The 16705-nt window shown below is 49.7% G+C and overlaps 2 protein-coding genes across 4 annotated transcripts; one reads left to right on the forward strand and one right to left on the reverse strand.

Moving 5' to 3' along the window:
* Window positions 1–4: 4 nt before the first annotated feature.
* Window positions 5–1995, forward strand: COA3 (cytochrome c oxidase assembly factor 3). The gene is made up of 2 exons (XM_069067620.1): window positions 5–356; window positions 1422–1995. Exons 1-2 carry the CDS (start codon window positions 20–22, stop codon window positions 1523–1525), a joined length of 441 nt encoding a protein of 146 aa, XP_068923721.1. The 5' UTR covers window positions 5–19; the 3' UTR covers window positions 1526–1995.
* A 532-nt stretch (window positions 1996–2527) lies between these two features.
* WNK4 (WNK lysine deficient protein kinase 4) lies at window positions 2528–16699 on the reverse strand. 3 transcript variants are annotated; one of them, XM_069067612.1, is made up of 19 exons: window positions 16188–16699; window positions 14174–14346; window positions 13723–13943; window positions 13157–13314; window positions 12627–12715; window positions 12274–12490; window positions 11407–11671; window positions 10992–11113; window positions 10641–10699; window positions 10406–10523; window positions 10038–10154; window positions 5544–5681; window positions 5344–5398; window positions 4483–5186; window positions 4347–4404; window positions 3840–4251; window positions 3527–3726; window positions 3276–3373; window positions 2528–3160 (listed from the first exon to the last, which is right to left on the reverse strand). In XM_069067612.1, exons 1-19 carry the CDS (start codon window positions 16674–16676, stop codon window positions 3158–3160), a joined length of 3696 nt encoding a protein of 1231 aa, XP_068923713.1. In that variant the 5' UTR covers window positions 16677–16699; the 3' UTR covers window positions 2528–3157. The 3 variants fall into 3 exon arrangements, with proteins under 3 accessions (XP_068923713.1, XP_068923712.1, XP_068923711.1); XM_069067611.1 differs by having other exon boundaries at window positions 2528–3373; window positions 5344–5395; XM_069067610.1 differs by having other exon boundaries at window positions 2528–3373.
* Between the last annotated feature and the right edge of the window lie 6 nt (window positions 16700–16705).

Here is a 16705-nt window from a genome sequence, read left to right on the forward strand (position 1 = left end):
CTCTTCCCACTCCGAAGGAATGGCCAATCAGACTACAAGTACCAGAATTCTCAGCGGCGACGGCGACCCAGGGGCTCCCGTCCTTCCTGGAGTGCGCCGTGGCTTTGACCCCCCCGCCCTCTTGAGTAGGTCGAGGCGTGAGATGGCCGATGCTAGTGCTGGTGGAGCCCCGCGAGCCGAGGCCGGGAAGGCCCCCGTAGCACAGCGCATTGATCCAGCGCGAGAGAAACTGAGTCCGGCCCAGCTACACTTTATGCGGCAGGTGGAGCTCTCCCAGTGGCAGAAAACGCTTCCGCAGCGGCGGGGCCGGAACATCCTGACCGGCCTGAGCATCGGGGCCTTGGTGTTGGCCATTTGTATCCGTGGGTCACAGAGGCTGGGGAGAGGGGAGGGCTAGAAACGAGGCTGGGGGGAGGGGAAGGAGGAGGAGGGAGAGGGACGTAGCGGGGGTGGGGGTGACTGGAGGCCTTGGACCTTAGAGCTAGAGGAGAAAATTCACTTTTACAAGAGGAGGAAAACTGACGCCTAGTGAGTGCCAGTGACTTGCCCAAGGTCACAGCGCAAGTCAGTTATGTAGCCTTGCCTAATAATAAGAGTTAACAATTGTTACCTAATTTAATAATAGCAATAGCTAATATTTATATAGCACCTGCTATGTGCCAAACTGTGCTAAGAACTTTTTTACAATTATCTCATTTGATCCTTCTGAGAGATAGGTGCTATTATTATTCCCATTTTTACAGATGAGGAAACCGAGGCAAACAAGTTTGGTTGCCCAGGAATACACAACTAGTATCTGAGGGTGAATCTGAATTCCTGGTCCCCTGGAGACCAGGTCTTCCTGATTCCTCACCTCTATCCACTGTGCCAAGTCGGGGTCTCATAGAATCCATATTCTTCAGCCCCCAGATGTAGCATTCTGCACTGGAGGAATACATAATTACAGGCACTGGACCTTTCATTTCAACGGCCCAGGGAATTCCCTAATGGAGAAACTCTCTACCAGTGCAGATCTGCACTTTCATTGTAATTGTGACTTGCAGAGACAAATGAACCCTATCTCTTTGGCTTTGAGACTGGCTTGCTATCCATTGTGCAGCATTGCTCATTCAGCACACTGCTGTTATTGTCCTTCTTGAACCAGTGTGTCCATTGCCCAGCTCTTCCTTAATTAGAGGCTATTCTTCACTACTGTCCCAGTGGAGAATAGACGGAAAAGGGCTGCAGGTAGAGAGCAGAAGTATTGAACATGTATGGCCGTTGGGAGCCATTGGTGGCTGCAGTTTGAGATTCCAGGATGGTGTGGAGGCAGAAAAGCATAGACCATTGGGAGGGGGGTGTTGGGACAAGCTGGAGGAAAGAAAGTTAAGGAGGGGCATGCTCTGATTTCCTCATGGTTTTCCTGAGCCCATGACTGCCAGATGGCTATACATTCTACTCAGTGGCGCAGGAGAGGTTCCTAGATGATTTGGAAGACAAGGCCAAAGCTGCTAGAGTGAAAGCTTCGGGGACCAACAGTTCCTAAACCCCAAGTGGGTTTCTCCACCCTCGATGGAGCTTCTTCAAAATGAGGATGGATGGATGCCTCCACCTTCTGTACTTCCCCTCCCCTTCAAGAAAAAGACTCCTACTGGGATAATGAGTGTTTTGGCCAGTCTGACCTTGGGATATTATTTGGTTATGGAGTCCCACCCTACTTTGGGAATTGTGTATCCAGCCAGTTTGATGGGAAAGCCTATTCCTTCTCCCTCCATCCCCCCCCCAAAAAAGAAAGAAATTGAGCCTTTGTTACAATAGAGAGGAGGCACAACTAGGTCAGCCCCAGCTTTTTCAGTAGCACCTTATTTGTGTCTTCATAGCTCCTTCCTACCATAGAGATTTAAAGCCATTGTTGTGGGGCAAGTATGGTACCTCTTCTCTTTGTTCAAACATGCTGCGGCAATGATGGTGGTCAAGTTGAGGGCTGATTCACAATAAAGTGAATCATCTGTTCTAGAGCCATGTGAATCTATTTGGGGGGTGGGAGTGGAAAGCTTTACCTGCTGTGGCAATTTATCTGCTATTGCCCTAAGGAAATGTGAATGTTTAACTAGAATGACTTTTCCTTCGATTTTTCCACCTGATCAGCAGGTTAGACTCACGGCAGTCATTGGGCTGTGTGAGGCTAAGCTATCCTTCATGCACAAACACTCCTATTCTCATCTCCAGTTTTCCTCCATTGCCTGGGGCCTTCACAATAGCCTTTACCCACCCCTGGATGGAGGGGTGAACCGGGGTCATCCAGCCCTCATGCTTTCAGAGCTTGCCTGTGCAAGCCTGGGGTGGGGTCTGGAAAAGAGGTTAGATTGGTGGAGTTAATCATTGAACTCGAAATTAAGCTGCTGATGGCATGATGCCAGGAGCCTGAGTGTCCTCCACCTCTGCTCCCCATTGTGAGAGGAGATCTTTTAATGCCACCCTCCCCACTAGTGAGGCTGGGCCCCTGCACCCACCCGCTATTCTCTGCAGGGCTGACAGACCAACAGACTCATTTCCAATGTTTTTATTGCTTCTGTACAAGGCTGACAGTGCGCCCAGCCTTCAGCTTGGGGGTGGGGGGGAGGGGGATTGAAGAGGAAAGTTCTGTAGCAACCTTGTGTAGTTGGTGCTTAGAAGCCCTAGGGCTCACACTCCACACTGCAGAAGTCCGGTCATCTGGTCTTTTTTGATAGTAATTATATAGTGCTTTAAAGCTTGCAAAATGCTTTACAAATTTTGTCTCATTTGATAGGGTAGAGATACTCTCTCCTGATTTTCCATCCCTGTTCCTGAGATGTGATAATCATGATAGCTGACATTTATATATTTATATAGCACTTTTAAGATTTGCAAAGCACTGTACAGGCATTTCATTTGGTGCTCATAACAACCCTGTGAGGTGGGCGCAGCCATTATAACTATTATTACAGACCAGAAAACAGAAGCTTGGTAATTAAAAGTGACTTGCTTGTGGGCACATAGTATCAGAGGGAGGATTCAAATCCAGGTAACTCCTGATCTCAAGTACTGAAGTGCACCACACGGCTACTCCATCTTGGTGTAGCAGGCTGAGTTTGATCAAGAACAGGTCCTGCAGCTATCAGCTCTACCCTGGTCCCACATTACTTCAGTTCTGGGCTCACTAAAGGGAAAAGAGAAAGGACTGAACAAGACTTGGGAGAGAGGAAAAATCTTGGGGTAGAAGTTTCCCCCAGTATCTTCCTCCCTGCTGCCCTCAGTCCCTAGCTCCCCCTCACCATCCTGCCAAAATCCCCAGCGAATGTCACCCCCTTGCTTGGTCGCTGTTCTGGAGAGCCAGTGCTGCTGCCGCTTAAAGAATTCCTTCTCATAATGCCTGGAGAAAGGACGGATACTGAGTGAGAGGAACCAGGGGACCAGGACGGGGGGGGGGGGGGGTGTCATGCCACTCAAACCAAGGTGGATACTCAGGGCCTGAAAGAAACTGGGGAAGAGTCTTGTTGCAGAAGTAGGAGCTGGGCTGCCTTACCAGGAGGTGGGGGCTCTGGTCTCTGCAGGCTGTTTCTACGAGAGGCAGGGAAACTGCCCTTGGAGATCCGACGCTGCCGGCTAGAGAGCATGGTAGCTGGAGCCACTATGCCTGGGGGGGGCTGCTTCCCTAGCCTGCTGTAGAGGTCCTCTATCTCTTTCTTCTGCACCATCTGCAAGGCCTCTACCTCAGACAGGTGTCTACAACAGTGCAAGAGGGTTGATTAGAAGAGGAGGTGCCAGCACATGTACTCCCGATGTTTCCCCTAACCCTCCTCCCATCACTGCTTCCCCATCTGCCATTTCCCCCTCACTTCTGACGAAGACTCTGCAGTTCTGCCCAGATTTCTTCGTCCTCCCCACTGCTCTCTGAGTCCCCGCTGCTCAGACACAGGCTACTGCTGTATGTGTAGTTCAGCCACACCGGGCTGGGCTGGCTTGGAGGAGAGGGGCTGGTGCCCCTCCATGGCTCCCTCTCCTCTTCCCCATCCTCCCCCTCAGCTCCAGTCCCCAGACCCTCTGCCGCCCGATCGCTCTCAGCTAGAGCCTCCCCAGTCTCTGGCCCTCCTCCAGCACTGTCCTCTGTGTCTGAACTCTCGGGGGCCAGCAGGGGAGTGGAAGGTTCTGGGGAACCCAGAGGTGGAGCTGTTGGCTGTGGGGGAAGGAGTTCAGTTGGCTCTTTTGATGAAGTCACTTGGAAACGCCCAACGAACTGTGGCTTCCCTTCTGTTGTGAATGTAGAGGTGGGAGAGGTAAAGAGCAGGGATTAGGTATTTGCTGAGAGATGAATGGCAAAAGTCATTAGAGATTAGAGGCCTCACCTTCCGTGATGGGTGACAGCCTGGTTTCCACCTGGAGTGACTGAGAACTGGAAGTGGCCTAAAAAGATTGGGACAGTAAGGGCAGGTCATGAGTAGGGTCACCAAGCCTCCCTCAGTAATCCTTTTCGATCCTCACCTCACTTTGCTCCTCAGCTTTAGGTGGTGGAGGACTTTCCAAGATGCATGGTATGGCAGGGGATGGGGGACTTGGTGGAGGGGCAGGAGGACTTGGAGGTCGAGGAAGGAGCTGGGGTTGGGGGGTTAGCAGGGACTGAGCCACAGTCATCACAGCCAGAGAGAAGGCACCAGCCAGAGAAAGGAGGGGAGTTGAAGGGGGTGGGGGAAGAGAAGATAGATTTGGTGGAAAGGAAGAAGTACTGAGTGTGAACTGCGAGCAATTAGGTGGAAATGGAGGTGGAGAACTGGGCAGAAAGGAAGAAGGGGTTGGGGGGAACTGGGAGGATATGATGGAAGACTGGGAGGTATTAGGGGAGAATGAGGGTGGAGAGGTGGAGGGAAAGGAAGGACTTGGGGGAAATTGGGGGGATGGGATGGGGAACTGGGAGAGGCTAGAGGGAAATGGGGATGGAGGACTAAGGGGGAAAGGAGAGAGACCTGGAAGCTGGGAAGGTGTGATAGGGAACTGGAAGGGACTGGAAGGAAACTGGGAGGAAGCAAGGGGATGTGGGGAGGAAGTGATGGGTAAATGGGGGGCAGTGATAGGGAAGGAAAGACCTGGAGTAAAGGGGGTCCCAGGAGACAGGGGGTATGCCGGTGACATGGGGGAGGAAGGAAAGGATGTCCAGTTTCCCTGTTCCAGAGAGGTACTGTTCTTGGTCTCTGCAATCGAGAAGGGCAGTATTGAGACTGCAGTCCTCAACCCCAGGCCTCCCTTCCACCACAGACTCCAGTTAGGTCACCTTCCCAAAGCAATCCCTTGAGACACCCCTTCCTTCTCTAGGGATCAACAAGGGCAGAGGGAAGACTCAGTACATACCACTGACTGGGAGTGAGAGGGGGCCAGGGAGAGCCGGTATCATGGGCTCCTCCTGCTGGAAACAGGGAGCTCATGTCACAAAGTGGAAAGTCTCCAGTCTTTGAAATAGGGGGCTCAAGGGGTCAGGAGGTTGTGGAGTGAAGGGTAAAATGCCTTTGAGTGATCTGGGTAAGGGGTATGGATGTGGCAAGAAATCTGACCTGGGGAGCTGGGGCATCTCCAGTGGCCCCCACAGGGCCCCCTTCTCTCCTTAGCAAGGTCTCCACACGCTGAATAATTTCCCGAATCCGGCCCAGGAATCCATTCTGCTCAGACGGCAGAATGAACTCATTATATACCTGGGGAGATTCAGCGAAGGTTAGAGTGAGGAATCTCTCTCTCCCTCTCCCCCTCAACAAAAATACTCCATGCTCAAATGTCTCCAAATCTCAGTAATGAGCAACTGGGTGGAATTGGAGAGTGTTTAGCAAGAGTGGGATGTTATTCCTCATGCTCTTGATAGCCAGCCCTTGCTCTGATCTCTAGAACAAATACCATCCCCTGTTCCTGAGCAACCATATTCCCATCCCTTCTACCTCTCATTTCACTTTTCCTTAGTCCTTCAATATCTTAATAACGGTGCAGGAGAAAGAATGATAGCATCAGAGGCTCTAAGGTCAAATATTTTCTCAGTTACTATCTGAACAGAGAGAAGGCTCTCTGTTTCTGATAGAGTTGGCCTAGATGATCTTTCCATTATAAAGTCTATGACCCTATGAATTGATAGCTAATAGTTATAATGTCATAAAGAGCTGTAATATTATTAGCTATTATTATAACTATTAGTTATTATTCATATGGCTTTTTAAGCTTTACAAAACCCTTTACGTTCCTATCTGTAGATGTAATATGTGAATATTAATATTTACACAGATATTCACATATTATAGATGAGGAAATTAAGATTCTCTACTCACACAGCCACCACCTTAGTTGAAGGTTTCGTCACATCTCACCTGTACTATTACAATAGCTTCCTAATTGGTCTCCCTGCCTGAAGTCTCTCCCCTTTCTGATCCATCCTCCAAAAGGTGACAGATATTCCTAAAGCACAGATCTGACCACTTCACTCTCCTACCCAATAAATGCCAGTGGTTCCCATTACCTTTCTGGTCATTGTATCCCTAGTTCCTGGCACATAGTAGGGGCTTAATAGAAGATGACTGATTAATGGGCAGCTAGGTAGGGAAGTGGGTAGAGCCCTGGGCCTGGAGTCAGAAAGACCTGAATTCAAATCCAGCCTTAGACACTTACTACCTGTGTTACCCTGGACAAGTCACTTCACTCTGCGTCGGTTTCCTCATCTATAAAATGAACTGGAAAATGAAATGACAAACCACTCCAGTATCTTTGCCAAAAAACAAACAAAAAACCCAACCCCAATGGGGTCATGGAGAATCAGACATGACTGAAAAGACTGAACATCAAAATTGATTGACTGACTGATGATTGAAATGACTTGCCTAGGTCACAAAGAGCATCACGGGGGCAGGAGTTAATTTGCATCCACAATTCTTTCTACCACCCAACACTACCTGCATGCTGCTTCTTACAGGGTATCACCCTGATATTCCTTCCAAGTACTTTCAACAAGTCTTAATTCTGTATAAGATGCTGGTGCTAGATGAGGGAGAGGATACAGAAGCCCAAGATTACAAGACATACCCACATGGAAAAGACATTCCCGGTAATGAAGGTTATAAGACCCTGAAGGAGACAAGGCTGAGAATAAAGTTAGTGGCACTTCCATCAATCTGGAAGGGGAGATTGAAGGTCAGATGTCAATGCATGAATTCACCCTTTTATTCCTCTGGATAGGTGCAAAGGAGAAAGGAGGGCTTTCTACTTGGGGGTGACATCATGAGTGAAGTTGGGAACTCACATGGCCAATTCAGGGAATTGGCCCAGTCTGGCTGGAGTACAGGATACTTGGAAGGGAGGAAATAGTAAAAAAAAGACTGGAAAGGGAGGGTTGGGGCCAGATGGTAGAGAGCCCTGAATGTCTCTGGGTGAGGGAGTTGTCCTTCATCATGTAGCAGTCAGGGGCCATTAGAGAGTTTTGAGATGGAAGGGATAGGGGTTGAGTGGGTAGGGACAGGATGTTTCAGGAAGTTTTTTCACTGCCAGGCTCCTCAGATGAGTACTCTAGCCCTCCCTGTCACGGATTCTGTCTCTAGCTCCCAGCAGTCTGACTTTCATGCCACTCCCACATTGACACTGCTGAAACTGTTGTCTATAAGGCTCTACCAGTGAAATCCAGATCACCTTTCCTCAAATCTCACCCTACTCAACCTGCTGCATTTGACACTGCCAGCTTCCTAATCTTCCTGGACACTTTCTCCTTTGGGTTCCATGGCACTGGCCTTTTCTAATTCTCCTGCCTCTTGAGCCACTGCCAGACTATTGTTGTCTTCAGTCCTTGGCTCTCTGCTTCTCTTCCCCTACAATCTGTCTCCTGTCCACTTTCAAAGCTTTAACTATTACTTCTCTTCTGATGACTCCCACTAAATTCTCATCCCCAGATTCTCTATTCAAAAATATCACTACCTCAGTATAATCCATTCTTAGTTGAATGAGCTCATCATAGAGCTGGAAGGAAACTTGGAGGTCATCTTATCCAAGGGTGGGAAACTGCAGCCTCCCGAGGCCACACGTGGCCTTCTAGGTCCTTAGTGAAGCCTTTTGACTGAGTCCAAGTTTTCCAGAACAAATCCTTTTATTAAGGGGGTTTGTTCCATGAAGTTTGGAGTCAAAAGGTCACACTTGAGGACCTAGAGGGCCACATGTCACCTTGAGGCTGCAGGTTCCCCACCCCTGATGTCATTCAACCACTTCATTTTATAGTTTGAGGAAACTGAGATCCAAAGAGCTGAAGTGACTTGTCCAAGGTCAAAGAGGCAGTAAGGAGTAGAGCCTGGATTCAAAACCAGATCTTCCATAGAGGGATGGATGGAGAGATAGACTGATGGATGGATAGACAGGTAAATACATAGATGGATTAATAGAAAGAAAAATAGACAGATAGATAGAGAGAGAGAGAGAGAGAGAGAGAGAGAGAGAACATTCATTAAATGCTTACTGTGTGTTAGGCACTGTGCTAAACTCCAAATCCAGTGGTCTTTCCATTATACAACATGATATAGTAGAGAGAGTGTGCTTTAGAGTCAGGAAGACCCAGATTCAAATCCTTGCTTCTGACACTGACTTTGTGTCCCTGGACAAGTCACTTAACTTCTCAGTGTCCTAGGCAACTCTCTAAGACTTTCAGTGTCAGAGAAGGTGCTGACCTTCATTGGTAAAGGAAATTTCCCTATCTGGGAGTTCCCTTTATCAATGAAATCATAGTTTGAGTTCCCATCCTCTTTCAACTATGCAACATGGCCTTTCAATCTTCTCCCTGGGGATTCATTTCTATTTCTTTGATGGCAGCCCTCTTATTCCAATGTCCTGGGCTATAAATACTAAACTAATCTTTGACTCTTACCCTTTTTTTCTGCCCAATATTTAACATATATGCATGCACACATGTCAAATGTGTGTATGTATACATGCCTAACCATCCATCTACCCATACTTCCACCCATCTCTCTTCTTCTCTGTTCTTCCCTCCCTCCTTCCTCTATCTCCCTCCCTCCCTTCTTTCCTTTCTCTCTTCTCTCTCAGGCTCCCTCCCTTCCCCTCCCCTCCCCATATGCACAAAGTACTATATCCAAATTTCTCAATGGACTCAACTGGCATTGAGTTCTACCAGGTTTTTTGAAATTCAACTCTCCTCATCTCATGCCTGCATACTGCAACAGCTCTTAGCTGAATTTTCTGCCACTGGTCTTTTTTATTTATTAATATATTCCACACATAGCTAACAGATTATATTCCCTAAAATATTACTTCTATTGTGCTACTTTCCTGTTCAAAAATCTATAGTAGCTCCCTTTTGCTGATCACATCAGTATATAAATTCCAAAACTCTCTCTGTCTGGCAGAGTACCCTGGCAGTTGCAAGAGGAATAAAAGCAACTTACTGTCTCTTCCAGAACTTAGACTAGTGCTCTGCATACAGAAAGTACTTAATAAATGCTGGTTGTATTAAATGGAAGGCTAGGCTTTGCTATAAAAGCCATCATCAATTAGCTCAGTCTATGAGTTTTTCATAGACCTAGAGTTAGAAGGGACCTCAGGGGGCTTCTAGCCCAACTTCCTGATTTTAGTGATAAGAAATCCAAGGCCCAAGAAGGTCAAGTGACTTGCCTGAGGTCACACAGGTAATGTGTATCAGAGGTGAGCCTTGAACTGGTTCCTCTGACTCCTGGCATTTAGCACTGTGCCTGGTACATAGTAGGTGATTAATACTCGAGTGTTTATTGACTGACTCTAGAACAAAGACTCTTTCCACTGTTTCATGTTCCCTTTCCATCTCTTTAAACTCTGACATTATATCCATGCCATTCTAACAACTTGACTAGATCTTGCCTTATGATTTGCCCTTGTTTTGTGGATTTAAGTGACTTTTTTCCCCAAATGGTCTTCAAGGCCAGGGACCATGCCTTCTACTTCCTTGGCATTCCCCACCATGCCTAGAATAGTGCTGGGGACCATCAATATAGAGAAATCCATCCTGGGCCCAGTCACGAAAGCCTCTTTCCCTTCTTCCTAACCATGGCAGCTGCGATCTCCTCAGGACTGTCTCCATCCAAGTCGAATCGGAAGGTCACCATCTTGCTGTTGTGTGTCTGCAACTGACACTCAACGACGCGATCATTCTGGTCCGACACCTTTGGGTATAGAGTCAGGGTGGGATGGAGGTCACTGCCCTAGTGCCTAAGTGACAGTGACCAAACTTGGGAAAAGAGAAGGACAGGTCACACCATAAAACCAGATCACAGAAACCCGGATAGGGGAATAGGTTCTCATTTCCATGTACGATTTATGTTTCCTGTCCCTTCCCACCATCCCTCCCATTATTCCCTCCTAGTCCTTCCCATGGTATTCCTAGAGTCTAGCTGCCCCATCACCCCTTTCTCACACTAGTAACACGTAGGCGGGATCGAGGTCTGCGCTTTGGGCTTCTACCAGAGGGTCTTCTCATTCTTCCTGGCCCTTCTCCTACATCACTGAGTCCAGATGCTGCATCTGAAGTATAACTGGAGAGAGGAGAGGGAGTAGAAGAAGGATTAGGAAAGCTGTGTGCACACTGATCCCAATTCCCTCCTCCAAGCACATCCCAATGCCTACTCCATTCATCTTAATTTAGAACATACCTATCCCCAGGGGAGAAGTCACTGGCTGGGCCAGATCGGGGAATGGATAAGGCAAAGGCCTGAAAGAGAATGAAGGTACATGAGGTCAGTCAGAAGAAATTGGATAGACTCTTCCCACTTTGACATTCTGTGATTCTGGTTTTTGCAGGTCACAGTCAAAGATCCCCAACTTCCTAGGAAATTGGATCAGGAACAGATGAAGTCAAGGGTGGTGAAGTTCCAAGGAGGTATAGCCAGGGATCATCAGGTAAGAAAGAGAGACATCTAGGCTCATGGGGTTATGAGTCACAAGAAGACAAGTCAGAGATTTAAACCACTAGTATCCCCTTCCCCCAATTTAGCCTCTCTCACTGAAGGCAGGCAGATCTGGGGATCAGCAGGGCTGGATGGTTCCCTTCCACAGGGCTGGAGCACTGGATCTGAAGTTTCAAGGAAGCCAGAGGAGCTGACATAACCATCAGTCTCACAATCCGCTGCAGGAGAGAGGTGAAGGGAGAGGGAATTAGAAAGGGCCAAGTGAAGGGTGCTGGACAGGAAAGGAGTATGACTAAGTGGTAAAGTGCTCTAAATGCAGTTCCATTTCTTCCTTCCCAGAGATAGTAATAGGGTTAAGAAGGGAAAAGAATCTCTCCCACCCAGATGGGGAGACTGCTCTACAGAGAGGTGTTATGAAGTGGTACGAGGTATTACAAGTTCAGTCCCAGGAGAGAAAATCAAAGGTTGGGAGGAGGAGCTTGCCCAGCACCAGGGATCAGGGGCAACGTACAAGTGGTAGAGGAGTAGCTGGCATGGCGGAAAAGGAATGGCTGGTGCTGATCTGCCTCTGGCTCCTCAGGTTCAGGGGGGAAGGGAGCATCAGGACCAGGAGCTGTGGGGGCAACCACTGGAGATGGTCCCGGGGGTGGTGGGAGTGGCTCTGTCTCCCGAGCTCTTCGAAGCTTCTCCCTTTTTCGTTGAATGGCAGCAACTCTTTCTCTAACAGCTCTAGCTACAGGCTGGTAATCTGCTTCACAGACTAGTCCCAGGGCCACCTGATGGGAAGAAAAATAACAATGCATACATAGACAGAGACAAGTTTACATACAAAGACAGTCAGACACAGAAACAGACCTCCAGTCATTGTTCCTCAAAAGCAGATACTCATGTTGTACAAATTTCTGATTGCACTTGATGTAGAAAGGATCATTGGGGGTGGGGTGGGATGGGGAGTGTGATGGGTTTGACTTTTATATCAAATCATTTGGCCTGAAGAAACATTTTACATACAAATGGTGAAATAAATGTTGCTTCTGTATATTTAACAGCATAAAAAAAAGAGAAATGAATGAGAACACTCATACCTCTCAACTTCAATTTCCCTACCAATCCTAACTGAGCATGGGGAAGGGATATTATTCAAATGAATGTTTAGATTCTCCCTTTAACCTGGACTTTTCCTAAAGTGATGTCATCCATCTCCCTCCAGCTTCCCTTTCTGTATTGAGTGGAACTAACTTTTTCTCCCCTATTCTCCTATTTCCCATCATCCACATTTTCTTCATTTCTCTCCCTACCTTGCCCCTCTTTCTGTACAGTCATACCACCAACCCCAATACACATCTCCTCCTTTGTCCTTAAGGTCCAGTCCTCTCACCATTTCCTGGGCCACCTCCTCAGCTGCATCCCTTCCCAGCTGGAATAGAAACTCAATAGCCTGGTTGTCTCGAGGACGGCCAACCCTCCTGGCATCTTCCATTCGCAACCACAACTTCAGCCCCTGCTTTTCCCCATCGTCCTCCTCTGCCAGTTCCACATGCACACCTCTCTCTTCTCGAAAAAAGGCATGGGCCAGGAGATCCTGGATGGTGAACCTAGAAATGGAGCAGGACAGATTAGCTGAGGACTAATATGGTGTTCTTTCTCTCCCTTACCTCAACCATCCCAATCTCCTTTATTTTCCTAATCCACCCTCAAGATATCTCCCACAATTCCATTCCCAGGTCCCACCTCTCATTCTTATCTGTTCGGATACAGCCTTCTATTATCTCCTTCAGCTCTGGGACTTTCACTTTGTGAAAACTATTAGGTTTCGTGCCCTGGGCAGAAGAGAAAGGAGCAAAACTTAGTGTTGTATCCAACCTCAGAGTCAGACAGGATACACATTAAGAATTTTCTTAACAAAGATACTGGTATTTCCTTCTCCAGCTTATTTTACAGATGAAGAAACTGAGGCAAACAGGATTAAAGTGACTTGCCCAAGGTCACACAGCTAAGTGAGGTTGCATTTGGAGTCAAGGATCTGAGTTAGGGCCAACACCCTAACCACTGCACCACCTAGCTGCCCACCCAGTATCTCCTAAATTGTCTCACAAATTGTGGAATGGAGAATGGTGGCAATAAAGGTTAGAACCCTTGTCTTCCCAGAAAAAAAAGTATTTCTCTGTCCAGGTATATGTATTAAAAATTAGGCAGCAAAGGAGACTGGGGAGAAGCACTGGAATCAGCAACTGGGATATCCTTTCCTCCCACTTCCTCACCGAAGTGACCTTTCGATAGATTTGGGCAGCATTCTGGCACTCAGAATAGGGGTACTCAGAAGTGGCCATCTCCAACATGCACATGCCAAATGCATACACATCCACTGCCTCATCGTATTTCTCCTCGTACATCTCAGGTGCCATGAACTCCGGGGTCCCTAGGTGGGGGCAAAATGGGGATCAACCTGGTGGTTCCTAATATCTCCATGGTCCCCCTAATAGAGGAGTTTCAACCAGGGCAAGAACTAGAGGTGAGCTGGGGTAGGAACGTGTTGGGAAGGAAGACAGAGAAACTCTAGAACAAAATCGATCCCCACATCTCTATTAGGACTGCGCTGACTTTTGTCTTGCTCTTCTAGTCATATCCAGGGTTTACATTCTGCATTTGGCCACACTTTCAAGGAGTTCCAAGCAGCCTTTCAACCCTCAGATCTTAAAGGTGCCCTGGGTTGGGGCATTCTGGGCCACTCCAGTCTTCTCTAACGCTAGAATAAGTTAAGTGAGGAAGGGGATGTTGGGACCGAGATCGGGGAAGAGTCGGGGTAGAGGGGAGTGTGGGAGCACACCGATGACGCTCTTGGCAAAGGAGGTGCGCTTCAGTGTGGCTAGGCCAAGGTCCCCGATCTTGACTGAGCCAGTGGGACCCGTAATAAAGACGTTATCGCACTTGAGATCCCGGTGCAAAATAGGGGGGTCTCGGGAGTGCAGGAAGTGCAGCCCACGCAGGATCTGTCGACTCCAGCGTTGAAGGACCCGAGGCTTCATTTCACGGAATCGCCTTAAGTAACTGGAAGGAGAAAAGAGAACTTGAGAATGACAGGAGAGTATAGTTAGGGGTCACTTAAAGGTACTAGAATGTAGACTTTAGGGGAGGTCTTTCTGAGGTCCTCCATCGGGAGCTCCTGAGCATACTCCCACCTCATCCTACATTACCTCTCCCCACCCTCATCATTTTCCCTACCCTTTCACCTCCGCCCTCTTTCTTGAGCCCTGCTGGCCCATTATCCCAGAACTCACGTCTTAAGCGTGCCCGAAGTCATAAGTTCTGTGACTAGTACGATGCAGACTTGGCCCTTCAGCACAGATTTCCACGAATCATAGAAGCGGACGATATTGGGGTGCTGCAGCCCTTTCAACATCTCCACCTCTTCAGAGAAACGCTGCCTCTCTGCCCGAGACAGTTTCCGAGTCTGGGGGCGGGGGAGGGGGCAGTGAATGGCATTCGAAACCCAACGCCCAGGGGGGTCCCTCAGACCCCGAGAATGCCTGGATAAGGGGTAGCAACTAACTGTGGGGTCCTCTTCCGGGCAAGAGAAAAGTGGGACACCAAGAGAGTCTGAGAACAGAATGGGGGAGGCTGTAGAGGATAAGACTTGAGGGGCCAGGTCTGGAGATTCCCGGAGGTCTGCGCCCCCCGGGGGTGGGGAGGGGGCTGGGTTGGGGGCGGATGGGGCTCTTGCCCAATAGGCTCCCGGGCCCCGGCCCCACCCTGCCCGCCCTCTCCGGCTCTGGCTCCAAGAACGCATCCGACGCGGTACTCGGACCCCCACAGACGAACACAAGCGCCTTTATGTGGTATGGTCCAGGGGCCTAGAGTTCAATGCTGTCTTTGTGCCCGACTCCGGTATTGGGAATGGGAGGGGGCAACGTGGGGCCTGAGGGGGAGCCGGAGGGGAAGCACGTTGGAGGAAAAGTGGGAGAGGAGAGGGGGGCTGAAGAGGAAAGGTAGAACGAGAGGAATTGGGTGGACAAGAGTCAAGGTAGGACTACAGAGAGCAGTGGGGAGATTTTGGACTAGGTTTCTTGGAGCCTGAGCCCCTGCCTCTCCCCCTGACCTACCCTCCACCATTCGCCCCACGTCTCTCCTCCCTCATCTCCACCCCCCTCATTCTGGCTGCCTCTCTCTTCCTGGCCCTGGTCCCAGGGCGCGGCGTTGGCAGAAGTGAGGGACCATCCTTGTGCCAGGACCCGAGGGGAGGAACCCTTCCCTCAAGGTGCCCACTTCGCCCAGGCCTCCTCTCCCATAGTCTCATTGAAGGATCGGGGGCTAAGCAGTCTCTCAAGATCCAGAGCTGGGAACTACAGCAGATTCTATTCTTCAAGCCTGTAGTGAAGTCGGAAAGGGACTTAGGGAGGAGGGAGACATGATCGACTTCACACCCTTTCCAGTACTCACGCTCCAGTCCAGACCCACACCTGAGGGTTGGGGACGACAGTGGGGCGAATAATTGAGGAATCATGTGTTCCAGTGCCCAAACCAGGACATAGGATCCCTGTTCTCGCTTTCTTGCTGAAGGTTCCAAGGATCTTTTTTTTTGGGGGGGGGGGGAACTTTCCTAAGTCCACTCCAATTTTCCTGAGAGGCAGTTTTGGGGTAACGGGCTTTAGGAGTTCCCATATAGTCTCTTTTCCTTTACTACCTCCGAAACTCCCCAGAAAGATGGGTCTTTCCGAGGTCCAACTGAATCCCCTGCCCTGAGAAGACCCTATCCCAGAGGCTCGGGCTTCTCCCCCTACATCCATGACCTTGTGACCTCTAGGGAGGGTGCTGAAGGGAACGGATCCAGGGTCTCCCTTTGGATCTTTGGTGAGAGGAGAGTAAGCAAGTAGTCCCCAGGGTCAACCCCAACCACTGTGGCCGGACAGGTCTGGCCAGCAACGGAGACTGGGGACCAACCTCTCCTTTAATCCTTCGTCTTGACCAAAGGCCGAGGTGGAAATCAAGGGGATCCTGCTAAGGGATAAACAGTCCTCACTGCACGTTACCTGTCTGTTTTTCTCAGTGGGACTCTATGGTCTTGCTAGAGTGATCGGACCAACTGTACACTCAACGCTGACCATTTGGAACATGTGGATAGGGTAGAGGCAGGGAGAAACTTGGGATCCTGCCTTCTGTGTCCTCTCGATCCAGGGATCTCTCTCCCACGATTTCACAGGAGGGGTCTTCGAATTGGAAGCGATTTTCTACGTTCCTTTGGACTCTGCCACAGCTCAAGTGCCACCCCCACCCCCACCCCCACCCCCCTCTCACCTGCAGTTCACACCAAGCGACCTCCACCGTAGTATCCGTGTCCAAACCCCTGTAGACAGTCTTAAAGGAACCACGTCCGATCTCGATGTCGAACTTAAGATAGCGGCCGTCTGGGGACGTGGCCACAGCCTGCGTCTCCGTATCTTCCTTCTCCTCCTGTTCTCGTAGCCTCTCAGGCGCCACCCCACTGGGGCTCTGCAGCATCTCCCCGAAACCCAGGCCTCCCCCCGACCCTGAGTGTTCCGGACGCCCTAGATCTTCCGGCTTTGCTGCAGGACCCCCGCTTGGTGCGCCCTCCGCCTGTTCCCCGGAGCTAGGCTGTAAGGACTTGGGGGAGCCCGGACTGCTTAAATCCGGAGGTCCCGGGGGATCAGGGAGGGGCGGGGCGGGCTCAGACCAAGTGCTCAGGAACCCCAGGTCCACCGAACTGCGGCGGCTGAAACGCGTGGAACGTGGTCGGAGCTCCCCTTTTCCGGAGAAACGACGCATCCGCCGGGGTGCCGGGCCGAGGCGGGGGG

This window comes from Petaurus breviceps, unplaced genomic scaffold, assembly GCF_028583685.1.
Source record: "Petaurus breviceps papuanus isolate PSGF00001 unplaced genomic scaffold, PetGlider_PUasm1.0 90750, whole genome shotgun sequence".
NCBI classification, from domain to species: Eukaryota; Metazoa; Chordata; class Mammalia; order Diprotodontia; family Petauridae; genus Petaurus; species Petaurus breviceps.

Bases quoted from the DNA above. Each gene is read 5' to 3' on its own strand.
- WNK4 (XM_069067610.1), bottom strand. From the start codon at position 16,676: ATGCGTCGTTTCTCCGGAAAAGGGGAGCTCCGACCACGTTCCACGCGT. The intron at 10,155-10,405 runs GTGAGAAAGGGG...CTATACCCAAAG, and splicing joins CCCGCCTACGTGTTACTAGT to GTGTCGGACCAGAATGATCG. The intron at 5,399-5,543 runs GTCAGATTTCTT...CCCTGTTTCCAG, and splicing joins GAGATGCCCCAGCTCCCCAG to CAGGAGGAGCCCATGATACC.
- COA3 (XM_069067620.1), top strand. From the start codon at position 20: ATGGCCAATCAGACTACAAGTACCAGAATTCTCAGCGGCGACGGCGAC. The intron at 357-1,421 runs GTATCCGTGGGT...CATGACTGCCAG, and splicing joins GGCCTTGGTGTTGGCCATTT to ATGGCTATACATTCTACTCA.